The 25,062-nt window shown below is 42.1% G+C and overlaps 1 protein-coding gene across 2 annotated transcripts in view; it reads right to left on the bottom strand.

The window, feature by feature from the left end:
* Positions 1-25,062, bottom strand: part of LOC106590019 (WW domain-containing adapter protein with coiled-coil) — a 75,022-nt gene that overhangs the window by 15,753 nt on the left and 34,207 nt on the right. For both annotated transcript variants that reach the window (XM_014180501.2, XM_045711064.1), the window contains 3 exons: positions 23,371-23,613; positions 5,871-5,993; positions 5,565-5,713 (listed from right to left, as the gene is read on the bottom strand). In XM_014180501.2, coding sequence (XP_014035976.1) covers positions 5,565-5,713; positions 5,871-5,993; positions 23,371-23,613 — 515 coding nt within the window. The remainder of the gene's footprint in view (positions 1-5,564; positions 5,714-5,870; positions 5,994-23,370; positions 23,614-25,062) is intronic.

The raw sequence follows: 25,062 nt of genomic DNA on the forward strand, positions 1-25,062 counted from the left end.
CCTAGGAGTGTCATCTGATGGAGATTGTAAAAGGTTAGTGCATCATTTTAGCTGGTTTTATGGTTTTGGTGACCCTGTCTTTGAATTGACAAAACATTACACACAACTCTTGTAAATGTACTGTCCTAACATACTCTAAATTTATGCTTTCGCCGTAAAACCTTTTTGAAATCGTAAAACGTGGTTAGATTAAGGAGATGTTTATCTTTCAAAGGGTGTAAAATAGTTGTATGTTTGAAAAATTTGAATTTTGACATTTATTTGGATTCAAATTTGCCGCTCTTGAAATGCACCTGCTGTTGATGGAGTGCACCACGGGTGGCACGCTAGCGTCCCACCTAGCCCATAGAGGTTAAACAGGTCAACATTCACAATGCCACGGGGCCAGATGGATTACCAGGACGTGTACTCAAAGCATGCGCGGACAAACTGGCAAGTGTCTTTATTGACATTTTCAACCTCTCCCCGACCAAGTCAGTAATACCTACATGTTTCAAGCAGACCACCATAGTCCCTGTTCCCAAGAAAGCAAAGGTTACCTGCCTAAATGTCTACCACCCCATAGCACTCATGTCGGTAGCCATGAAGTGCTTTGAATGGCTGGTCACAACATCATCATCCCGGAAACCCTAGACCCACTCCAATTCACGTACCGCCCCAACAGATCCACAGGCGACGCAATCTCTATTAATCTCCACACTGCCCTTTCCCACCTGGACAAAAGGAACACCTATGTGAGAATGCTGTTCATTGACTACAGCTCAGTGTTAAACACCATAGTGCCCACGAAGCTCATCACTAAGCTTAGGACCCTGGGATTAAACACCTCCCTCTGCAACTGGATCCTGGACTTCCTGACAGGCCACCACTAGGTGGTAAGGGTAGGCAACACCACATCTGCCACGCTGATCCTCAACACGGGAGCACCTCAGAGGTGCGTGCTTAGTCCCCTCCTGCACTCCCAAGCAAAACTCAAACATCTAAGTTGGCTGACGGCCTGATTACAGACAATGATGAGAGAGCCTATATGGAGGTCAGAGACCTGGCAGTGTGGTACCAGGAGAACCTCCTCTCAAAACAACGTGAGCAAGACAACTACAGGACTACAGGAAAAGGAGTGCCAAACATGCCCCAATTCACATCGACGGGGCTGTTGTGGAGCGGGTTGAGAGTTTCAAGTTCCTTGGCGTCCACGTCACCAACAAACTATCATGGTCCAAACACACCAAGAAAGTTATGAAGAGGGCATACCAATGCCTTTTCCCCCTCAGGAGACTGACAAGATTTGTCATGGGTCCCCAGATCCTCAAAAAGTTTGACAGCTGCACCCAAGAGCATCCTGACCGGCACCCAAACGTAAGGTGCTACAGAGTAGTGTGTACAGACCTGTACATCACTGGGGCCAAGCTTCCTGCCATCCAGGACCTACATACTAGGCGGTGTCAAAGGAAAGCCCAATAATTGTCAAAGACTACAGTCACCCAAGTCATAGACTGATCTCTCTGCTACCGCACGGCCAGTGGTAGTAGAGCGCCAAATCAAGGGCCAAAAGGCTCCTTAACAGCTTCTACCCCCAAGCCATAAGAGTGCTGAACAATAAATCAAATGGACAACTGGACTATTTGCATTGACACTTGTTTTTATACTGCTGCGACTCACTGTTTATTATCTATGCAGTCACTTTACGCCTACTTACATGTACAAATGACCTCGACTAACCTGTACCCCCGCACATTGACTAGGTACCGGTATCCCCTGTATATAGCCTCATTGTGTTTTTTATTTTATTTGGTAAATAGTCGGAAGTTTACATACACCGTCGCCAAATACATTTAAACACAGTTAAACGGCTAGCCATTTAGACACCGACCAAGTTTAGCCCTGATCAAACTCCGATTTTACTATTACAAAAGTTTCATTACCTTTGTTGTCTTCGTCAGAATGCACTCCCAGGACTGCTACTTCAATAACAAATGTTGGTTTGGTCCAAAATAATCCATCGTTATATCCGAATAGCGGCGTTTTGTTCGTGCGTTCCAGACACTATCCGAAATGGTAAAGAAGGGTCGCGCGCATGGCGCAATTCGTGACAAAAAAATTCTAAATATTCCATTACCGTACTTCGAAGCATGTCAACCGCTGTTTAAAATCAATTTTTATGCCATTTTTCTCGTAGAAAAGCGATAATATTCCGACCGGGAATCTCCTTTTCGGCAAAAAGAGGGGGGAAAAAAAATCACAAAGACGGGGGCGGTCAGGTCACGCGCCTAAGCCCAGAGTCCCTTGATCGGCCACTTGAGAAAGGCGATAATGTGTTTCAGCCTGGGGCTGGGATGACGACATTCAGGTTTTTCCCGGGCTCTGAGCGCCTATGGACGACGTAGGAAGTGTCACGTTAGAGCAGAGATCCTTAGTAAAAGATAGAGATGGCAAAGAAGTTCCAGAAATGGTCAGACAGGCCACTTCCTGTAAAGGAATCTCTCAGGTTTTGACCTGCCATTTGAGTTCTGTTATACTCACAGACACCATTCAAACAGTTTTAGAAACTTGAGTGTTTCCTATCCAAATATACTAATTATATGCATATTCTAGTTTCTGGGCAGGAGTAGTAACCAGATTAAATCGGGTACGTTTTTTATCCAGCCGTGAAAATACTGCCCCCTAGCCATAAGAGGTAAAGAATTATAGATGCAGAACTCCTTTATGCAATCGCGGTGTCAGATTTTAAAATAGCTTTTCAGCGAAAGCACATTTTGCAATATTCTGAGTACGTAGCTCGGCCATCACGGCTAGCTATTTTGACACCCACCAAGTTTGGGGCTCACTAAACTCAGAATTACTACTAGAAAAATTGGATTACCTTTGCTGTTCTTCGTCAGAATGCACTCCCAGGACTTCTACTTCAACAACAAATGTTGTTTTGGTTCCAAATAATCCATAGTTATATTCAAATAGCTCCATTTTGTTTGTGCGTTCAGGTCACTATCCGAAGGGTGACGCGCGAGCGCATTTCGTGACAAAAAAATTCTAAATATTCCATTACCATACTTAGAAGCATGTCAAACGCTGTTTAAAATCAACTTTCATGCTATTTTTCTCGTAAAATAGCAATAATATTCCAACCGGGCAACGTTGTATTCATTCAAAGGCTGAAAGAAAAAAATGGAGTAGTCTCGTGACCGCGCATCTCCAGTCTCACTGTCCCCAGGCTGACCACTTACAAACTCTCCTGCTGTTCTTCGCAGAGAAAGCAGACACCCCATTCCACTTTCTGGCGGCTTTAGAGAGCCAATGGAAGCCTTAGAAAATGTCACGTTACAGCACATATGCTGTATTTTCGATAGAGATGCAACAGAAGGACAACAAATTGTCAGACAGGGCACTTCCTGTATGGAATCTTCCCAGGTTTTGGCCTGCCATATGAGTTCTGTTATACTCACAGACACCATTCAAACAGTTTTAGAAACTTTAGAGTGTTTCCTATCCAAATATACTAATTATATGCATATTCTAGTTTCTGGGCAGGAGTAGTAACCAGATTAAATCGGGTACGTTTTTTTTCCAGACGTGAAAATACTGCCACCTACCCCAAAGAAGTTAACTTGGGTCAAACGTTTCAGGTAGCCTTCCACAAGCTTCCCACAATAAGTTGGTTAAATTTTACACCAGCTCTGTCAGGAGGAATGGGCTAACTGAGTTAGGTTTGTAGGCCTCCTTGCTCGCACACACTTTTTCAGTTCTGCATACAAATTTTCTATAGGATTGAGGTCAGGGCTCTGTGGTGGCCACTTCAATACGTTGACGTCCTTAAGCCATTTTGTCACAACATTGGAAGTATGCTTGGGGTCGTAGTCCATTTGGAAGATCCATTTGCAACCAAGCTTTTACTTCCTGACTGATGTCTTGAGATGTTGCTTCAATATATCCACATAATTTTCCATCCTCATGACGACATCTATTTTGTGAAGTGCGCCAGTCCCTCCTGCAGCAAAGCACCCCCACAACATGATGTTGCCACCCCCGTGCTTCACGGTTGGGATAGTGTTCTTCGGCTTGCCAGCCTCCCCCTTTTTCCTCCAAACATAACGATGGTCATTATGGCCAAACGGTTCTATTTTTGTTTCATAAGACCAGAGGACATTTCTCCAAAGAACAAATCTCCTTCCTGAGCGGTATGACGGCTGCGTGGTCCCATGGTGTTTATACTTGCGTACTATTGTTTGTACAGATGAACGTGGTACCTTCAGGCCTTTGGAAATTGCAGTCCAAGGATTAAACAGACTTGTGGAGGTCTGGTTCATCCTTTTTTCTGAGGTCTTTTGCTTTTCCCATGATGTCAAGCAAAGAGGCACTGAGTTTGAAGGTAGGCCTTGAAATACATACAGAGGTACACCTCCAAATGACTCAAATGGTGTCACTTAGCCAATCAGAAGCTTCTAAAGTCATGACATCATTTTCGGGAATTTTCCAAGCTGTTTGAAGGCACAGTCAACTTAGTGTATGCATGTAAACTTCTGACCCACTGGAATTGTGATAGTGAATTATAAAGTAAAATAATCTGTCTGTAAGCAATTGTTGGAAAAATTACTTGTGTCATGCACAAAGTAGATGTCCTAACCGACTTGCCAAAACCATAGTTTGTTAACAAGAAATTTGTGGAGTGGTTGAAAAACAAGGTTTAATGACTCCAACCTTAGTGTATGTAAACTTCCGACTTCAACTGTATATATTTAAAATAAATCTAACTGTGTAGTTGGTTAAGGGCTTGTATATAAGCATTTCATGTTAAGGTCCACATCTGTTGTATTTGGCACGTGACAAAATCTGATTTGACATAGCAGTCTTAAATGGACATCAAAATGTTCAAATATAATGATATAACTGAAAAGATCCCCAATGATTGTACAGAGCAGTAGCAGAGTTTCTGTCTAGATCAATTGCCATTCTCTGACCTTGGCTAATACATCTTTTTTTGCCAAGGTATTGTTCTGCTATTGAGTATCGTAATACTAAACCTGGTATGGAAGTCCAAATTCTGGTAGTGTGACAACACTACATCACTTAAACACGGAACCTGGGTATGATTTAGGCCAGTTTGTGATGCTGTGAAACACCAACAGAAAATACTCCTAGGCACAGACAAGCTAGGTTATAAAGCCAACACAAATACTACCATCCCCTTAATTTACATTACATACAGAACAAGGCAGCCAATACTTGTAATGCGACACATGGATTGAACAGAGTTGCTCTGCAGGCAGAGTGAGGTAGACATGGCTTTGCCTACTTTAGACACAGAGGTCCTAGGCAGGAAGTAGGCTGCTAGGCAGGCAGTAGTTAGTATATGACTCTACATTAGACTGGCAAGGCTGCATTTAGACAGGCAACACAATTCAGATATTTTTTCCCACTACTTGGTCTTTTGACCAATCACATCAGATCTTTTTCAGAGCTGATACGATTAGTCAAAATAACAATTAGTGAAAAAAATATTAGAATTGGGCTGCATGTCTAAAAGCAGCCAAATAGACATGGCCTACCAGAGTGGTAGTAGTAGACAGTACCTTGGTCTGTGAGGCTACAGGGGGCGTGCTGAGCAGGGCTTTGTGGTGACCAGCGTTGTTCTGTGGCGTGCTGATCCTGGGAGACACGTAGGAGCGGGGAGAGGAGGCGTCTGACGTCAACGACATGGGGGACTGGTTCGACTGCTGGGCTGTTGGGGGTAACAGAGGGTGGAGAACGATTAGACATCTATCTGGTTTAGATACTTTAAAAATCAACAGTGCCAAGTTGGAATATGAAGGTTGCCATTGTGTATCTAAAAACAAACAAGGAAGCCAGATAAAACAACAGGGCGGCTGAAGGCCTACCTTGGTTGGAGAGCTGGGCTGCTTGGGAGAGCAGAGTAGTGATGTTGAAGGCTGACGGGCCGGCTGTGAGGATCTTATGAAGCAACGACTGTAACGACGCTTGAGTGACAGCAGCTTTGAGGACTAGAAAGAGAAGGGGGGGGAGTGAGGAAAGCTTGGAAATATGGGCTTTTATCTAAAACCATAACATAAGATGATCCCTAACATCACCCCTGTTTTAGAGCCATCAGATCAGCCCCACTATCTGCACAACCAAACAAAATGTAAACAATGGAGCAAATTATTTCTATGACTAACTACTCTCTAGCTGGTCCAAATGCCTCTTGACGTAGGAGCAAACTGAATCAGGATTGGGCAATATTACGATAGTATCGTCTAGTGATGATGATTATTGACAGCCATCGTCGATGGTGACAGACAATGGTTTACCCTATTTGAACTTGACTGGTGCCACGCAGAAGGCCTAAGAACGGAGTCGTCTAGCGCCCGAGTGAGTAATCTGCCTATTCCTATTTGGTACAATCTGTTTCAATAGAGCAGAACACAAGAGAGGAATATCGACTAGACAGTGAATTTCACCAAGGCAGTGCAAAATGTCCAGTCAGAAAATAGTGTATCCCTTTTTCCTCACTCTGTCATATGCATGGGCTTTATAGCCAAAAACGATTAATTTTATTTAAAAAAAATTATAAAATGGACATTCCACTAGCGGTAAAAAAAAAAAAGAAAAATGCTTTATTCCCTTCTCTCCATTCAATATGACTTTGGGCTACTACGCTTTCATCGTTCTTTGCATGAAACACAGGCATGCAAGGTTAAAAACCGAATGTCCAATATAGCCTATCATAGAAGCTTTACGACAAACTATTTCCCTAATAGCTCATGAAGAAGGTACCGTTGTCCTAAAGTTGCCACTTTCAGTCTTGTTCTTTTTGAAAGTCGGAGGCTATAGGCCTAGGCTATTCTCAATCACAGCGTTATGAGAACTGGAACAAACAGCCTATTATGAGAGGAGGATGAGGCAAAGCAATTAGTATCCAGTTCTTTAGATGGGTTTGTAGACTGCTTCTATCCATGGTTTATAACATAACTCACTGGGACGATAAACCGAAAATTACTGACATTTATTAGTCATACTGAACTAATTTTGCATATGTCGGTGTTTTTCGATGATTACACAATATTCCTTCATGCATTAAACAATAGCCTATGGAGCAGCGCGACATATTTGAAAGCGAAACGGCACAGGGAAAAAAAATCTCAACGCTCATCTATGTCGTTTCATTTGAACTAAGACTACAGCAGCCAACCAGCCAACAGCTGTGTTCTATTTCATGCTTCCCACACCTGTTGGCAGTTCAAGTGATTTTGCGAGTAGCTTTGCTCATTAAAGGGGGAAAATGAACAGCGATGAAGAAGATGCAGTCCCAGAAATCCAAGAACAAATAGTGCCAAAGAAGGATGCTGTGTTGGTTGTTGGGACTTAATTTGGTTTTAAACCTAGTGACATTGCGCAGCGTGAGGCAGTGTGCTTGTATTGTCGCAAAACTATAGCAACCACTCCAGGAAACACAAGCAACTTATCCTACCATTTGAAACACAGGCATGTAATACAGCATGACGAAGAAAAATGAGGCAGAGGCCAACAAGCATCATGACAAGAGCAAAGCCCAGGCAACAATCCATTTTGGAATCGTTTGCACACACACACACACACACACACACTCCCTATGCAACACATGCATTTAGCTACACCCGCAATAACATCTGCTAAATATATGTGACTAATAACAATTGATAATTTGATCACATTCTGACTGAAGGAATGAATGAAATAACAGATGCCATAACGTACAACATTGCAAAAGACATGGCCCCAATTTAAACAATTGAACAGTGGGTTCAAGTAGATGGTTCACACTCTGGATAAGAAATACAAAGTGCCATGTACAAGAAACGTCATGCCAAAATAACATCGGAGCTGAAACCGTTGTACTATTTCGTGACAACTGGAGCCCTACATGTAATTGACACTGCACTACATCGATGCCGATTAGAAGCTGCGCAGCCGGAGCTTGCAGATGACCACACTGGGGAGATAATAGCCCAGGCCAGGGGCTGCAAGACTCGTTAGAAACCTGGGGATCTGCCAAAGGAAAAGCATCAAACGTCGTGAAAGCCACCAACTGAAATGGATGGACGAGGTTGCTGTGTTTTGGCCATCGACTTCCCCACACGATCGGTATGTATTGTAATCAAGTTAAATAAAAATCGAGTAAAAGGTTACATGGAGCATGGACATATTCTAACTCTCCCTATCCCAGTCAGTTGTCCCACATGCTTCAAGATGTACACCATTGTTCCTGTACCCAAGAAAGCAAAAGGTAATTCAACTAAATGACTATCGCCCCGTAGCACTCATTTCAGTGCTTTGCGAGAGTAGTCGAGGATCATATCATCTCCACCTTACCCGACACCCTAGACCCACTTCAATTTGCTTGCCCCAACAGATCCACAGACTGGAGGTCGACCGATTATGATTTTTCAATGCCGATACCGATTATTGGAGGATCAAAAGCCGATAGATTAATCAGCCGATTAAAAAAAGACATTTATTTTTTTATCTGAAATAATGACAATACTGAATGAAAACTTTTATTTTAACTTAATATAATACATCAAATCAATTTAGCCTCAAATAAATAATGAAACATGTTCAATTTGGTTGAAATAATGCAAAAAGAAAGTGTTGGAGAAGAAAGTAAAAGTGCAATATGTGCCATGTAAAAAAGCTAACGTTTAAGTTCCTTGTTCAGAACATATGATAGCTGGTGGTTCCTTTTAACATGAATCTTCAATATTCACAGGTAAGAAGTTTTAGGTTGAGGTTATTATAGGACTATTTCTCTCTATACCATTTGTATTTCATATAGCTTTGACTATTGGATGTTCTTATAGGCACTTTAGTATTGCCAGTGTAACCATATAGCTTCCGTCCCTCTCCTCGCCCCTACCTGGGCTCGAACCAGGAACACATCGAAAACAGCCAGCCTCGAAGCATCGTTACCCATCACTCCACAAAAGCTGCGGCCCTTGCAGAGCAAGCGGAACTACTCCAAGTCTCAAAGCGAGTGACGTTTGAAACGCTATTAGCGCGCACCCCGCTAACTAGCTAGCCATTTCACATCGGTTACACCAGCCTAATCTCGGGAGTTGATAGGCTTGAAGTCATAAACAGCTGCTGGCAAACGCACGAAAGTGCTGTTTGAATGAATGCTTACGAGGCTGCTGCTGCCTACCACCGCTCAGTCAGACTGCTCTGTCAAATATCAAATCATAGACTTATTAACATAATAACACACAGAAATACGAGCCTTAGGTCATTAACCTGTTAGGGCTAGGGGGCAGTATTGACACGGCTGGATAAAAAAAAACATACCCGATTTAATCTGGTTACCACTCCTACCCAGTAACTAGAATATGCATATACTTATTACATATGGATAGAAAACACCCTAAATTTTCTAAAACTGTTTGAATGGTGTCTGTGAGTATAACAGAACTCATTTGGCAGGCAAAACCCTGAGACATTTTCTGACAGGAAGTGGATACCTGATGTGTTGTATTACCTTTAAACCTATCCCATTGAAAAACACAGGGGCTGAGGAATATTTTGGCACTTCCTATTGCTTCCACTAGATGTCACCAGCCTTTACAAAGTGTTTTGAGTCTTCTGGAGGGAGATCTGACCGAACAAGAGCCATGGAACGATGATGGCCCATTAGACACCTGGCGCGCGAGTTCATGTTGGGTACCCTCGTTCCAATACGTTATAAAAGAGTATGCATTCGTCCACCTTGAATATTATTCATGTTCTGGTTAAAAAAGGCCCTAATGCTTTATGCTATACAACGTTTGACATGTTTGAACGAACGGAAATATATTTTTTCCCCTCGTTCATGACGAGAAGTCCGGCTGGCTTAGATCATGTGCTAACAAGACGGAGATTTTTGGACATAAATGATGAGCTTTTTTGAACAAAACTACATTCGTTATGGACCTGTGATACCTGGAAGTGACATCTGATGAAGAGAATCAAAGGTGATGGATTATTTACATAGTATTTTCGATTTTAGATCTCCCCAACATGACGTCTAGTCTGTATCGCAACGCGTATTTTTCTGGGCGCAGTGCTCAGATTATTGCAAAGTGTGATTTCCCAGTAAGGTTATTTTTAAATCTGGCAAGTTGATTGCGTTCAAGAGATGTAAATCTATAATTCTTTAAATGACAATATAATATTTTACCAATGTTTTCTAATTTTAATTATTTAATTAGTGGCGCTGACTTGACTGCCGGTTATTGGAGGGAAACGATTTCCTCAACATCAATGCCATAGTAAAACGCTGTTTTTGGATATAAATATGAACTTGATAGAACTAAAAATGCATGCATTGTCTAACATAATGTCCTAGGAGTGTCATCTGATGGAGATTGTAAAAGGTTAGTGCATCATTTTAGCTGGTTTTATGGTTTTGGTGACCCTGTCTTTGAATTGACAAAACATTACACACAACTCTTGTAAATGTACTGTCCTAACATACTCTAAATTTATGCTTTCGCCGTAAAACCTTTTTGAAATCGTAAAACGTGGTTAGATTAAGGAGATGTTTATCTTTCAAAGGGTGTAAAATAGTTGTATGTTTGAAAAATTTGAATTTTGACATTTATTTGGATTCAAATTTGCCGCTCTTGAAATGCACCTGCTGTTGATGGAGTGCACCACGGGTGGCACGCTAGCGTCCCACCTAGCCCATAGAGGTTAAAATGGTTAAATCCGGAAACTATCATTTCGAAAATAAAACGTTTATTCTTTCAGTGAAATACAGAACCGTTCCGTATTTTATCTAACGGGTGGCATCCATAAGTATAAAGATTCCTGTTACATTGCACAACCTTCAAATGTTGTCATAATTACGTACAATTCTGGCAAATTAGTTCGCAATGAGCCAGGCGGCCCAAACTGTTGCATATACCCTGACTTTGCGTACATTTACATTTAAGTCATTTAGCAGACGCTCTTATCCAGAGCGACTTACAAATTGGGCCAGACGGATTACCAGGACATGTACTCTGAGCATGGCAAGTGTCTTCACTGACATTTTCAACCTCTCCCTGTCTGAGTCTGTAATACCAACATGTTTCAAGCAGACCACCATAGTCCCTGTGCCCAAGAACACTAAGGTAACCTGCCTAAATGACTAGCATCCCGTAGCACTCACGTCTGTAGCCATGAAATGCTTTGAAAGGCTGGTCATGGCTCACATCAACATCATCATCCCAGAAACCCTAGACACACTCCAATTTGCATACGGCACCAACAGATCTACAGATGATGCAATCTCTATTGCACTCCACACTGTCCTTTCACACCTGGACAAAAGGAACACCTATGTGAGAATGCTATTCATCAACTACAGCTCAGCATTCAACACCATAGCGCCCTCAAAGCTCATCACTAAGCTAAGGACCCTGGGACTAAACACCTCCCTCTGCAATTGGATCCTAGACTTCCTGATGGGCCACTCCCAGGTGGTAAGGGTAAGTAACACATCCGCCACACTGCCCCTCCAACACGGGGGCCTCTCAGTGGTGCGTGCTCAGTACCCTCCTGTACTCCCTGTTCACTCATGACTGCACAGCCAGGCACAACTCCAACACCATCATTAAGTTTGATGATGACACAACAGTGGTAGGCCTGATCGTCGACAACGATGAAAGCCTACAGGGAGGTAAGAGACCTGACCGTGTCATGCAAGGAGACCTGATGCAAGGAGACCTCATGTAAGAGACCTGACCGTGTCATGCAAGGACAACAAGCTCCCCCTCACCGTGATCAATACAAAGGAGATGATTGTGGACTACAGGAAAAGGAGGACCGAGCACGCCCCCATTGTCATCGACGGGCTGTAGTGGAGCAGGTTGAGAGCTTCAAGTTCCTTGGCATCCACATCACCAACAAACTAACATGGTACAAGCACACCAAGACAGTCGTGAAGAGGGCACGACAAAACATATTGCCCCTCAGAAGACTGAAAAGATTTGGCATGGGTCCTCATATCCTCAAAAAGTTATACAGCTGCACCATCGAGAGCATCCTGACAGGTTGCATCACTGCCTGGTATGGCAACTGCTCGGCCTTCGACCCCAAGGTACTACAGAGGGTAGTGCGAACAGCCCAGTAAATCACCGGGGCCAAGCTTCTTGCCATCCAGGACCTCTATACCAGGCGGTGTCAGAGGAAGGCCCTAAAAGTTGTCAGACTCCAGCCACCCTATACTTAGACTGTTCTCTCTACTACCGCAGGGCAAGCAGTACCGGAGCACCAAGTCTTAGTCTAAGAGGCTTCTAAACAGTTTCTAACCCCAAGCCATAAGACTCCTGAACAGCTAATCCAAATGGCTACCCAGACTACTTACTAACCTTTGATGATCTTCATCAGATGACAACCCTACGACATTATGTTATACAATGCATGCATGTTTTGTTCAATCAAGTTCATATTTATATCAAAAACCAGCTTTTTTACATTTGCATGTGACGTTCAGAACTAGCAAACATCCGGTGAATTTACTAAATTACTCACGATAAACGTTCACAAAAAACATAACAATTATAGATACAGAACTCCTCTATGCACTCGATATGTCCGATTTTAAAATAGCTTTTCGGTGAAAGCACATTTTGCAATATTCTAAGTAGATAGCCCGGCATCACAGGGCTAGCTATTTAGACACCCAGCAAGTTTAGCACTCACCAAAGTCAGATTTACTATAAGAAAAATATTATTACCTTTGCTGTTCTTCGTCAGAATGCACTCCCAGGACTTCTACTTCAATAACAAATGTTGGTTTGGTCCCAAATAATCCATAGTTATATGCAAACAGCGGCGTTTTGTTCGTGCGTTCAAGACACTATCCGAAAGGGTAAATAAGGGTGACGAGCATGGCGCATTTCGTGACCAAAAATGTCTAAATATTCCAATACCGTACTTCGAAGCATGTCAACCGCTGTTTAAAATCAATTTTTATGCCATTTTTCTCGTAAAAAAGCGATAATATTCCGACCGGGAAAGCGTGTATACGTACAAAGAGAGAAAATAAAAACATCTCGTGCACGAGTCTGAGAGTACTCTGACCAGCCACTATCCAAACGCGATAATGTGTTTCAGCCTGGGGCTGCCTCGATATCATTCAGCTTTTTCCCGGGCTCTGAGAGCCTATGGGAGCCGTAGGAAGTGTCACGTTACAGCAAAGATCCTCAGGCTTCAGTAAAAAGAGCCAAGATGAACAACAACTTGTCAGACAGGCCACTTCCTGTTCAGAATCTTCTCAGGTTTTTGCCTGCCATATGAGTTCTGTTATACTCAGACACCATTCAAACAGTTTTAGAAACGTTAGGGTGTTTTCTATCCAAAGCCAATAATTATATGCATATTCTAGTTACTGGGCAGGAGTAGTAACCAGATTAAATCGGGTAAGTTTTTTATCCGGCCGTGTCAATTACTGCCCCCTAGCCCTAACAGGTTAAGGGCTTGTAAGTAAACATTTCACTGTAAAGTCTACACCTGTTGAATTCTGCGCATGTGACAAATACAATTTGATTTGACATAAGGGCTGACCTCATTAAGTTGAATGGTCGATAGGCTGTTGGTCGACCAAGAATTTTTGGGAGGTCAAGCTGTGGCAAATACATTATTTTTTAATTATGGCACCTGTCTGAAGAGGACTAATCCATTGGAGGCCGCAGGGATGCCACACCAGTATTACATTTACCTCTAATTCCCATAATTCCTAATCTAAAAATGTTTGGTTACGGTAATTCCTGTTAATGCATTCAATATATTATCATTACTACAGTCTGTAGGAGTGGACACGTTTGCAGAGTGCACAACCTAGGCTTCACTTGTGAGAAAAAAATGTTTTGGTTTATTTCATTAAATTGTCAATTTATTCATTGTCTTTTGTTTGGAGCGCTGCTATTAATCTTGAGTAAGGACATGCACCTGATTACACATAGAAGTAGGCCTAGGCTACCTGGCCTGTGCACAAATGTAGGCTTATAAATGTCCCCATTTGATTGTCTTAACTCACTGTGGAGCTACTCAAATTTACATCCATTGAGAATGACAATAGTTTCTCAAAGTGGCCTATTTGAAAAATCTTTCCAGTGCTCTCCCTTTCGACAACCACTCAGCATGAACGTGGGGTGGGGGGGAATGGCATGCTCCGGTCCGGTGGCAACATCATAAAACGGGCTTACCTGATTACTTCTCCCTTGTGCAAATAGCCTACAGCTGGGTCTGTCTGTCCAGAGCTCATTGAGGGTCCAGAATAATTTATACAATGGTTGCAAGTTTGCTAGAGAAAGCTTCAGGCAGGACCAAGTTAATAGTTGATACAAAGTTTCAAGTGCCTTGCAGACAGTCCATGCATAGCCAATGTGATTTATAGAATATTTATGTTTAAATCAGGATATTTTCTACCTACAATGTTTTTATTTGTTGGCTTTATGTAGAAGGGGGCTCAGGAACATAATTTTTCTTCTGGTTAGAATATATTGATCTCTGGCACCCTGTAGTAATTTGTGTCTTCATTTTTAAATGTCAGTTCCTAAAGCATCAGAAAAGCTCAGTAGGCTGCATATATAGTTGATGTTATTCAAACATCGGGTGTGTCTATGGAAAAATACACGGTTTAAAATTTCAAATGTGTATTTTTCCATATAGACACACCCTGTTAAAGCCCTCAATGAGCTCTGGACAGACAGACGACTCTCGGTGGACCAAGATTGTTTTTAGTCGGGGACAGCCCTACAGGAAATCACCTAACCCTATAACAAACAGCAGTATTCGGTTTAGATTCCAGGTCAATTTAAATCGGGGCTTGCTAACGGAAAAGCCATTTTAGATTTCATTAAGACCCCTAAGTGGAGCACCAGTGACTAAGAGATTTCTCTCTAGGTTTAGGTGTGTAGCACTGAGTGAGGGAAACCAGCCCGGGAAGAGAGCAGAGCATCAGCAGGAACACACAGTCTGACCAAAAGTAGTTCACTCCTAAGGACGAGGAAGTCAAACACACATGCTAAACCAAACAGGCTTTACTCAACAGTAGCCTGGTCCCAGATGTGTTTGTGCGGTCACGCTAACTCCTACGGTCGTTGTCATATCAGAGGAGTAGGCAAGACCGCGCAAACTGATCTGGGACCCGGCTAACTATAGACCATCTTCAATGAGTCAGAGGCTTACTGATGCAACAGACCAGACAAACAAGTCCCCCTTTGTACCTCACTATTGTTGTCACGATACCATAATTTTGACTCCGATACCCATAACAGGTTTAGTATCACGATACTCGATACCATTGGATAAAAAGGCGTATTAGCCAAAGTTACAGAATGGCACTTGATCCAGACAGATCTTTTGAGTTCAATATCATTACATTTTAATTGTTTTGTCAATTTTTCAGGGACTGCCATGTATGCATTAACCTGTTAGGGCTAGGGGGCAGTATTTACACGGCCGGATTTAATCTGGTTATTACTACTGCCCAGAAACTAGAATATGCATATAATTATTGGCTTTGGATAGAAAACACCCTAAAGTTTCACCCTAAACACCCTAAAGTAAAACTGTTTGAATGGTGTCTGAGTATAACAGAACTCATATGGCAGGCAAAAACCTGAGAAGATTCTGTACAGGAAGTACCCTCTGACCATTCCTTGGGCTTCTTGGCTCTGTTTATTGAAAACTTAGGAAGTGTCACGTTACAGCAAAGATCCTACGGCTCCCATAGGCTCTCAGAACCCGGGAAAAAGCTGAATGATGTAATTCCAGCCGCTGGCTGAAAAACTTTAGCGCCTTTGGTAAGTGATCTATCAGAGGACCATAAGACTGAGGCGTGTGCACGGGGCGACACCATGTTTTTATTTTCTCTCTCTGTACTAAAACACGATTTCCCGGTTGGAATATTATCAGGGTTTTTTTTATGAGAAAAATGGCATAAAAATTGATTTTAACCTCTAGGCTAGGCGGGACGAATTCGTCCCACCTACGTAACAGCCACTGCTATCCTGTGGCGCGATTTTCAAAACCTTAAAAATCCTATTACTTCAATTTCTCAAACATATATGACTATTTTACAGCCATTTAAAGACAAGACTCTCGTTAATCTAACCACACTGTCCGATTTCAAAAAGGCTTTACAACGAAAGCAAAACATTAGATTATGTCAGCAGAGTACCAAGCCAGAAATAATCAGACACCCATTTTTCAAGCCAGCATATAATGTCACCAAAACCCAGAAGACAGCTAAATGCAGCACTCACCTTTGATGATCTTCATCAGATGACAACCCTAGGACATTATGTTATACAATACATGCATGTTTTGTTCAATCAAGTTCATATTTATATAAAAAACCAGCTTTTTACATTAGCATGTGACGTTCAGAACTAGCATACCCCCGCAAACTTCTGGGGAATTCGCTAACATTTTACTAAATTACTCACGATAAACGTTCACAAAAAGCATAACAATTATTTTAAGAATTATAGATACAGACCTCCTCTATGCACTCGATATGTCTGATTTTAAAATAGCTTTTTGGTGAAAGCACATTTTGCAATATTCTAAGTACATAGCCCAGGCATCACGGGCTCGCTTATTTAGACACCCGGCAAGTTTAGCACTCACCATAATCATATTTACTATTATAAAAGTTTGATTACCTTTTGTTGTCTTCGTCAGAATACACACCCAGGACTGCTACTTCAATAACAAATGTTGGTTTGGTCCAAAATAATCCATCGTTATATCCGAATAGCGGCGTTTTGTTCGATGCGTTCCAGACACTATCCGAAATAGTAAAGAAGTGTCGCGCGCATGGCGCAATTCGTGACAATAAAATTCTAAGTATTCCATTACCGTACTTCGAAGCATGTCAACCGCTGTTTAAAATCAATTTTTACGACATTTTTCTCGTAGAAAGCGATAATATTCCGACAGGGAATCTCCTTTTCGGTAAACAGAGGAAAAAAATCCCAAAGGCGGGGCGGTCGGGGTCACGCAGATAAGCCAGTGTCCCTTGATGGGCCACTTGAGAAAGGCGATAATGTGTTTCAGCCTGGGGCTGGAATGACGACATTCTGTTTTTTCCCGGGCTCTGAGAGCCTATGGAAGACGTGGGAAGTGTCACGTTAGAGCAGAGATCCTTAGTAAATGATAGAGATGGAAAACAAGTTCAAGAAATGGTCAGACAGGCCACTTCCTGTAAAGGAATCTCTCAGGTTTTGACCTGCCATTTGAGTTCTGTTATACTCAGACACCATTCAAACAGTTTTAGAAAATTTAGGGTGTTTTCTATCCATATGTAATAAGTATATGCATATTCTAGTTACTGGGTAGGAGTGGTAACCAGATTAAATCGGGTATGTTTTTTTATCCAGCCGTGTCAATACTGCCCCCTATCCTAAACAGGTTAAACAGCGGTTGACATGCTTCGAAGTACGGTAAGGGAATATTTACAATTTTTGTGTCACGAAACGCGTCGGGCGCGTCACCCTTCTTTACCCTTTCGGATAGTGTCTTGAATGCACGAATAAAACACCGCTATTTGGATATAACTATGGATTATTTTGAACCAAACCAACATTTGTTATTGAAGTAGAAGTCCTGGGAGTGCATTCTGACGAAGAACAGCAAAGGTAATAACATTTTTCTTATAGTAAATCTGACTTTGGTGAGGGCTAAACTTGTTGGGTGTCTAAATAGCTAGCCCTGTGATGCCGGGCTATCTACTTAGAATATTGCAAAATGTGCTTTCACCAAAAAGCTATTTTAAAATCGGACATAGAGTGCATAGAGGAGTTCTGTATCTATAATTCTTAAAATAATTGTTATGTTTTTTGTGAACGTTTATCATGAGTAATTTAGTAAATTCACCGGAAGTTTGCGGGGGGTATGCTAGTTCTGAACGTCACATGCTAATGTAAAAAGCTGGTTTTTGATATAAATATGAACTTGATTGAACAAAACATGCATGTATTGTATAACATAATGTCCTAAGATTGTCATCTGATGAAGATCAAAGGTTAGTGCTGCATTTAGCTGTGATTTGGGTTTATGTGACATTATATGCTAGCTTGAAAAATGGGTGTCTGATTATTTCTGGCTGGGTACTCTGCTGACATAATCTAATGTTTTGCTTTCGTTGTAAAGCCTTTTTGAAATCGGACAGTGTGGTTAGATTAACGAGAGTCTTGTCTTTAAAATGCTGTAAAATAGTCATATATGTTTGAGAAATTGAAGTAATAGCATTTCTAAGGTATTTGAATAACGCGCCACGGGATTCCACTGGCTGTTACGTAGGTGGGACGAAATCGTCCCACTGGCCCTAGAGAAGTTAATGAATCAATTTGCTTTTATCCAAACTACATAGGGATAATAATTTATTTGAATGGTAAATCTCTTGATAAACTTGGTAAATCAAGATGTAGCCAAGGCCAATTCGCAATACAGACTTGATTCCATCAAGCGGAGTACGGGCATACATTGAATTATTGAGCTTGTATTGGCTGATTTCATGGGGCTACATCTATTTGCCTTCCATTTGGGACTTATTTTATTGTACTTAACATGCATAGAAGAAGCAATCTTTTTTATAACAGCGTGTGCTCTCTGTTTAAGACCTAATGACTCATTCACACACACACACGTGAGGCAAAGGAGACGAAGTGAACGAATAACGTTTTTGGCAGTGGCTGAAAATCAGAATATTTTGCATTATGGTTTGCATATCACAAACAAAGTACTAGGGGAGTGAATGGGTGTTAGCTTCAGCTGTAAGCTAGCAAGGAAAATTAGCCTACAAAGCTGGAAGCTACTGGTATCTTCTTGCATTGTGTTCTAGCCTGTAATGAACTGTTTTGCTTACAGTAATTAACAGTTGCAACAATTCTACATCCTGTGTTGCATTATTCAAGTGTGTTAACTTCTGTGCAGCATGAGTGGGGAGATAACATGATGCAGCCCAGACTCCCAGTGAGTGAAGTGGTTCCTCAGGACAGGCTAGAGCGAGTAATGAGTAAGTGTAGCAGGCACGGTGCACTCGCACTATAAGGGGCCATCGGCTGCGCTGATAGACAATCTCTCAATTAGTAGACGACGTGAAACTTGACAGAAGTACGGAAAGTTTCATGTTCTAGTATAGAAACTTACTAAAATTGCAGTATACCGTGCAACACTACAACAATATGCAATTTTACGTGTTTTTTTTTAGTTAGAGTGGTCCTCAAAACATGAAGAGCATCTCATAGTTATGCAATGTTTCTAACAAATCTGAAATGGTCACGGCACAGAATGCAATTCGAAACCTGAAGGCACACATGCTTGAAAACAAGTAATAAAAGCATTACGTTGGCTTTGAGTATCTTATGTTGGCTTCAAGTAAAGATATTGCATTCTGGGCCAGGCTCAGGGATCATAAAGTAGTCAGACAGGATGACATGCTCACCCCAGACAGCCAGTGCCAGCCATGTTCTTTTCTGCATGGCCAGTCATCAGTGCATATTGAAGCAGGATTGGGCTGCTGCAGAGCCCCGGTCTGTGTGACAGAGGGCCCCGCTGAGCACATTTCCTCTGGAGCACTTAAGCACCAGACATGACACGCCAGACAGGGTCAGCCTACAACCAACCAGACCTTGACTAATAGTAGCATTAGAACACAGGGCGGCAGGTAGCCTAGCGGTTAAGAACATTGGGCCAGTAACCGAAAGGTTGCGGTTTTGAATCCGAGCCGACTGGGAGAAAAATTTGACGATGAGCCCTTGAGCAAGGCTTAAGTAGCTCTGGATAAGAGCATCTGCTATCTTTTGTAAACAAGACACAAACTACACCAAGAGAGAGGAACAAGACCGGAGGGGGAAAGAGACATTGTGTCAGATCATGGAATGCGCATTCAAATACATTTTTACCGTGCCAAATTATTAGATGGTCCGCAAAAATGTACTTATTTTGTGCGCACTGTAAAGATCAGTGTGGACCAAACTGACGCGCTCTCCCCACTACTTTTTGTTTCTGCAGTGAGTATTCACCCTCTTTAGAGAATGATGCATTATATATCTGCAGAAAAACAATTCGAGCTCAAAAAGCAGTATGCAAATCAGGGAGACAAATGAACGGCTCTTTCACCGGTGAGGAGATGGGAAATATTGCCCATGCTACTTCAAAAAGGCCGCACGGTGCATTCTGGGCGAATCTGAGTGAATGGGAGTCTATTGAGCATTATCTCAAAAAACCCAACATTAGCACGAATTTCAACAAGAAATAGAACAAATATTTTCAGAGATGTGAGATAATTAATATCTGTAATATTGTATAGCTTTGGAATCTTGACAATACGTACTATTGAGGAAAATTGGCACGTTTCAACATATACACCGACTTTAAGGGATCGCGTGACGAGTAGCTTAGCAACTGTGACACTGCATGACAACATGAACGTGACTGGTCGACAGTGCTGGGTCGGGCGTTACACTGACAGCATGCTAGCATTTTGGTGCACCAGAACTATCTTCATTTCCAATAGAATGCAGCATTTTCCTTGCAGCATTGAGTAGCAGAGACAGTGCGTTCTGTGGGGCGCATACGTTGTATTTATTGAACGTACGCGTCAAACTATGCGTAGATGGCTTGACAGAAATGGTACAAGGTGAATGTTGAACTTTTGTTGCACACATATCCAGATGATTCTGCGTACCATTTTGCACATTGATGCTGTAGGTATGATGGAGACATTCTACGTTCCTTCATTCATTCATTCATTGGATTCCCATGCACCCTAGACTAAAGATGCAGACAAATAGGAAAAATGGGCTAGACCCGTTCAAGGGAGGAATGTCGCAAAATATGACCAATGGCTCATTCGAGACCAGACATCCTGGAGTTGTGACATCAGCCAGCATTGAAATCTGACATAAATGATATTTAAAAGTCGTATTCCTATTAAAATTCCAGTGTAGAGAGCGACTTTACAACAGTTCTAAGTCATACAGGCCGGATGTCAGCCAGCTTGAACGCCAATAACTCAGATACACGTGAAAATATGAAATGACCCAGAGAATCAATAGATGCATTAGATGTACAAAACAATAACACTCAAAATGGGTGAACATTTCCTTTAATGCAGACATGGCTGTCACACACAATATATATATATATATCTTAAATGCAAATGTAATGATATTGAACTCAAGACACCAAACGACTGAACAAAGAAGCAGCTGAGTTTCTGTCTGAATCAAGTGCCATTCTGTGACTTTGGCTAATATGCCTTGGTATCGAGTATCATGATACTAAAATTGGTATCGAAGTCAAAATGTTGGTATCATGACAACATTACCAGAGCCAGGCACCACTACCAATATGGAAGACCTCAGAAGAAAAAGCCGCTCTCACTCCTAGGTTGGACAACCTGTGCGTGTATGCATGCACAGGTAACCTGTTAGTCAAGTGTACATACAGTTGAAGTCGGAAATTTACATACACTTAGGTTGGAGTCATTAAAACTCGTTTTTCAACCACTCCACAAATTTCTTGTTAACAAACTATAGTTTTGGCAAGTCAGTTAAGACATCTACTTTGTGCATGACAAGTCATTATTCCAAAAATTGTTTACAGACGATTATTTCACTTATAATTCACTGTATCACAATTCCAGTGGGTCAGAAGTTTATATACACTAAGTTGACTGTGCCTTTAAACAGCTTGGAAAATTCCCGAAAATTATGTTATGGCGTTAGAAGCTTCTGATAGGCTTATTGACATCATTTGAGTCAATTGAAGGTGTACCTGTGGATGTATTTCAAGGCCTACCTTCAAACTCAGTGCCTCTTTGCTTGACATCATGGGAAAAGCAAAAGAAATCAGCCAAGAAAAAAAATGAGACCTCCACAAGTCTGGTTCATCCTTGGGAGCAATTTCCAAACGCCTGAAGGTACCACGTTCATCTGCACAAACAATAGTACGCAAGTATAAACACCATGGGACCACGCAGCCGTCATACTGCTGAGGAAGGAGACTCGTTCGGTCTCCTTGAGATGAACGAACGTTGGTGCGAAAAGTGCAAATCAAATCACAGAACAGCAGCAAAAGACCTTGAAGATGCTGGAGGAAACAGGTACAAATGTATCTATATCCACAGTAAAACGAGTCCTATATCGACATTACCTGAAAGGCCGCTAAGCAAGGAAGAAGCCACTGCTCCAAAACCGCCATAAGAAAGCCAGACTACGGTTTGCAACTGCACATGGGGACAAAGATCTAACTTTTTGGAGAAATGTCCGCTGGTCTGATGAAACAAAAATAGAACTGTTTGGCCATAATGACCATCGTTATGTTGAGGAAAAAGGGGAGGCTTGCAAGCCGAAGAACACCATCCCAACCGTGAAGCACGGGGTTGCAGCATATTGTGGGACTGCTTTGCTGCAGGAGGGACTGATGCACTTCAGAAAATAGATGGTATCATGAGGCAGGAAAATTATGTGGATATATTGAAGCAACATCGCAAGACATCAGTCACCAAGTTAAAGCTTGGTCGCAAATGGGTCTTCCAAATGGACAATGACCCCAAGCATACTTCCAAAGTTGTGGCAAAATGGCTCAAGGACAACAAAGTCAAGGTATTGGAGTGGCCATCGCAAAGCACTGACCTCAATCCTATAGAAAATCCGTGGGCAGATCTGAAAAAGCGTTTGCGAGCAACGAGGCCAACAAACCTGACTCAGTTCCACCAGCGGGAATGGGCCAAAATTCACCCAATTAATTGTGGGAAGCTTGTGGAAGGCTACCCGAAACGTTTGACCCAAGTTAAACAATTTAAAAAGGCAATGCAACCAAATAAAAAGTTTGTGTATGTAAACTTCTGACCCACTGGGAATGTGATGAAAGAAAAAGCTGAAATAAATCATTCTCTACTATTATTGACATTTCACAGTCTTAAAATAAAGTGGTGATCCTAACTGACCAAAGACAGGGAATTTTTACTAGGATTAAATGTCAGGAATTGGGAAAAACTGAGTTTAGATGTATTTGGTTAAGGTGTATGTAAACTTCCGACTTCAACTGTACCTGCCTACTACCTGTGTAGTGTCCTCAGCGGGCAGTAAAAGACAGGTTGAAAGATTACTGGTCTCAGTCACCATCATGACCAAAACAAACACTTCAATCTTAATTTGCTTCAGAAGCATTCAGCATACCCTCTACCGTGTTTGTGTGTCTGAGCTATTACAGTGTTGTGGATAGAAGGGTAAGAGAATACTAGGTCTAAGAGATAAACAGATGGCGCTGACCCATAATTTGCTGGCTGCGAAAGCATTTACCACCATAACCCTCACATGTAAGACTCTTCAGAGGACATGGTGTGTGCGCACGTGACTCTCTTACCCTCGTTGATCTTGGCCATGTCGACACTGGCGTTGTTAAGCTGTAGGGCGGTCTGAAGTGCTGGGAGGAGCTGTCTGAGCAGTGAGGGGTCCTGGAGCAGAGGGGTATGGACGGGAGACTGCAGGACTGGGGACACGGGCACCGTGGTGGAGGCCGAAGAGGAACCGGGGGTAACCGATGTGGGGTTCAGGCCCAAGCCTGAGGAGGACGCCAATGCTGGCTGCTTCTCCGCCTGGGCCGATTCTGTGGAGGGAGGGAGGAGAGGAGGGAGGGGAAAGAGTGAGGGAGGCAGCCTTGTCAGATCTCAAAAGCATTCGCACATCTGATTCTTCACGATTTTGCAGGTGCAGCGTAGGAAACGTTGAAATGTAACCTAAGAGGCCAAGACGAAAGCGGAGCCTAATAAACAAGTGATACTGGCAAGTGCAGTGTACGGGAATGCCTCTGTCTGGACAACAGACACGTTTATTAAAGACAGGGTCCGCTCCAGTGGAAACTGCCTCTTAAAAGTGGAATCGCATTTTCAAATGACAACTCAGCAAGTGGTGTGTCGACCGAGTGACATTTATATACAAGGGTCTGAAATGATTGACTATTTATTTAACCTTTATTTAACCAGGTAGACAAGTAGATAACAAGTTCTCATTTACAATTGTGACCTGGCCAAGATAAAGCAAAGCAGTTTGACACATACAACAGAGTTACACATGAAGTAAAACAAACATACAGTCAATAATATAGTAGAAAAATAAGTCTATATACAAAGTGAGCAAATGACTTAAGATAAGGGAGGTAAAGGCAAAAAAGGCCATGGTGGCGAGGTAAATACAATATAGCAAGTAAAACACTGGAATGGTAGATTTGCAGTGGAAGAAAGTGCAAAGTAGAAATAGAAATAATGAGGTGCAAAGGAGCAAAATAAATAAATAAAGTAAGGGAAGGGGTAGTTGTTTGGGCTAAATTATAGATGGGCTATGTACAGGTGCAGTAATCTGTGAGCTGCTCTGACAGCTGGTGCTTAAAGCTAGTGAGGGAGATAAGTGTTTCCAGTTTTAGAGATTTTTGTAGTTCGTTCCAGTCATTGGCAGCAGAGAACTGGAAGGAGAGGCGGCCGAAGGAGGAAATGGCTTTGGGGGTGACCAGAGAGATATACCTGCTGGAGCGCGTGCTACAGGTGGGTCCTGCTATGGAGACCAGCGAGCTGAGATAAGATAACTTGATAAAGATGAGCAATAATGACTGTATAAAATATATTGTATGCTCAAATGGGTAACTTAACTTGACACCGGTGTCATAACACATTATGACATGGTCATAACAGCTGACAGAACTTGTCATGACACATGTTGTGACAGTGCCTTCAGACCTTGACTTTTTACACATTTTGTTACGTTACAGTCTTATTCGAAAATGGATTAAAACATTTCTCAATCTACACACAATACAACACAATTGAAAAGAAAAACAAATATTCAGACCCTTTGCTATGAGACTCAAAATTGAGCTCAGCTGCATCCTGTTTCCATTGATCATACTTGAGGTTTCTTCAACTTGACTGCAGTCCACCTGTGGTCAATTCAATTGATTGGACATGATTTGGAAAGGCACACCTATCTATACAAGGTCCCACATTTGACAGTGCATGTCAGAGCAAAAACCAAGCCATGAGGTCGAAAGATTTGTCCATAGAGC

Source organism: Salmo salar, chromosome ssa29 (assembly GCF_905237065.1).
Source record: "Salmo salar chromosome ssa29, Ssal_v3.1, whole genome shotgun sequence".
Classification (NCBI taxonomy): Eukaryota; Metazoa; Chordata; class Actinopteri; order Salmoniformes; family Salmonidae; genus Salmo; species Salmo salar.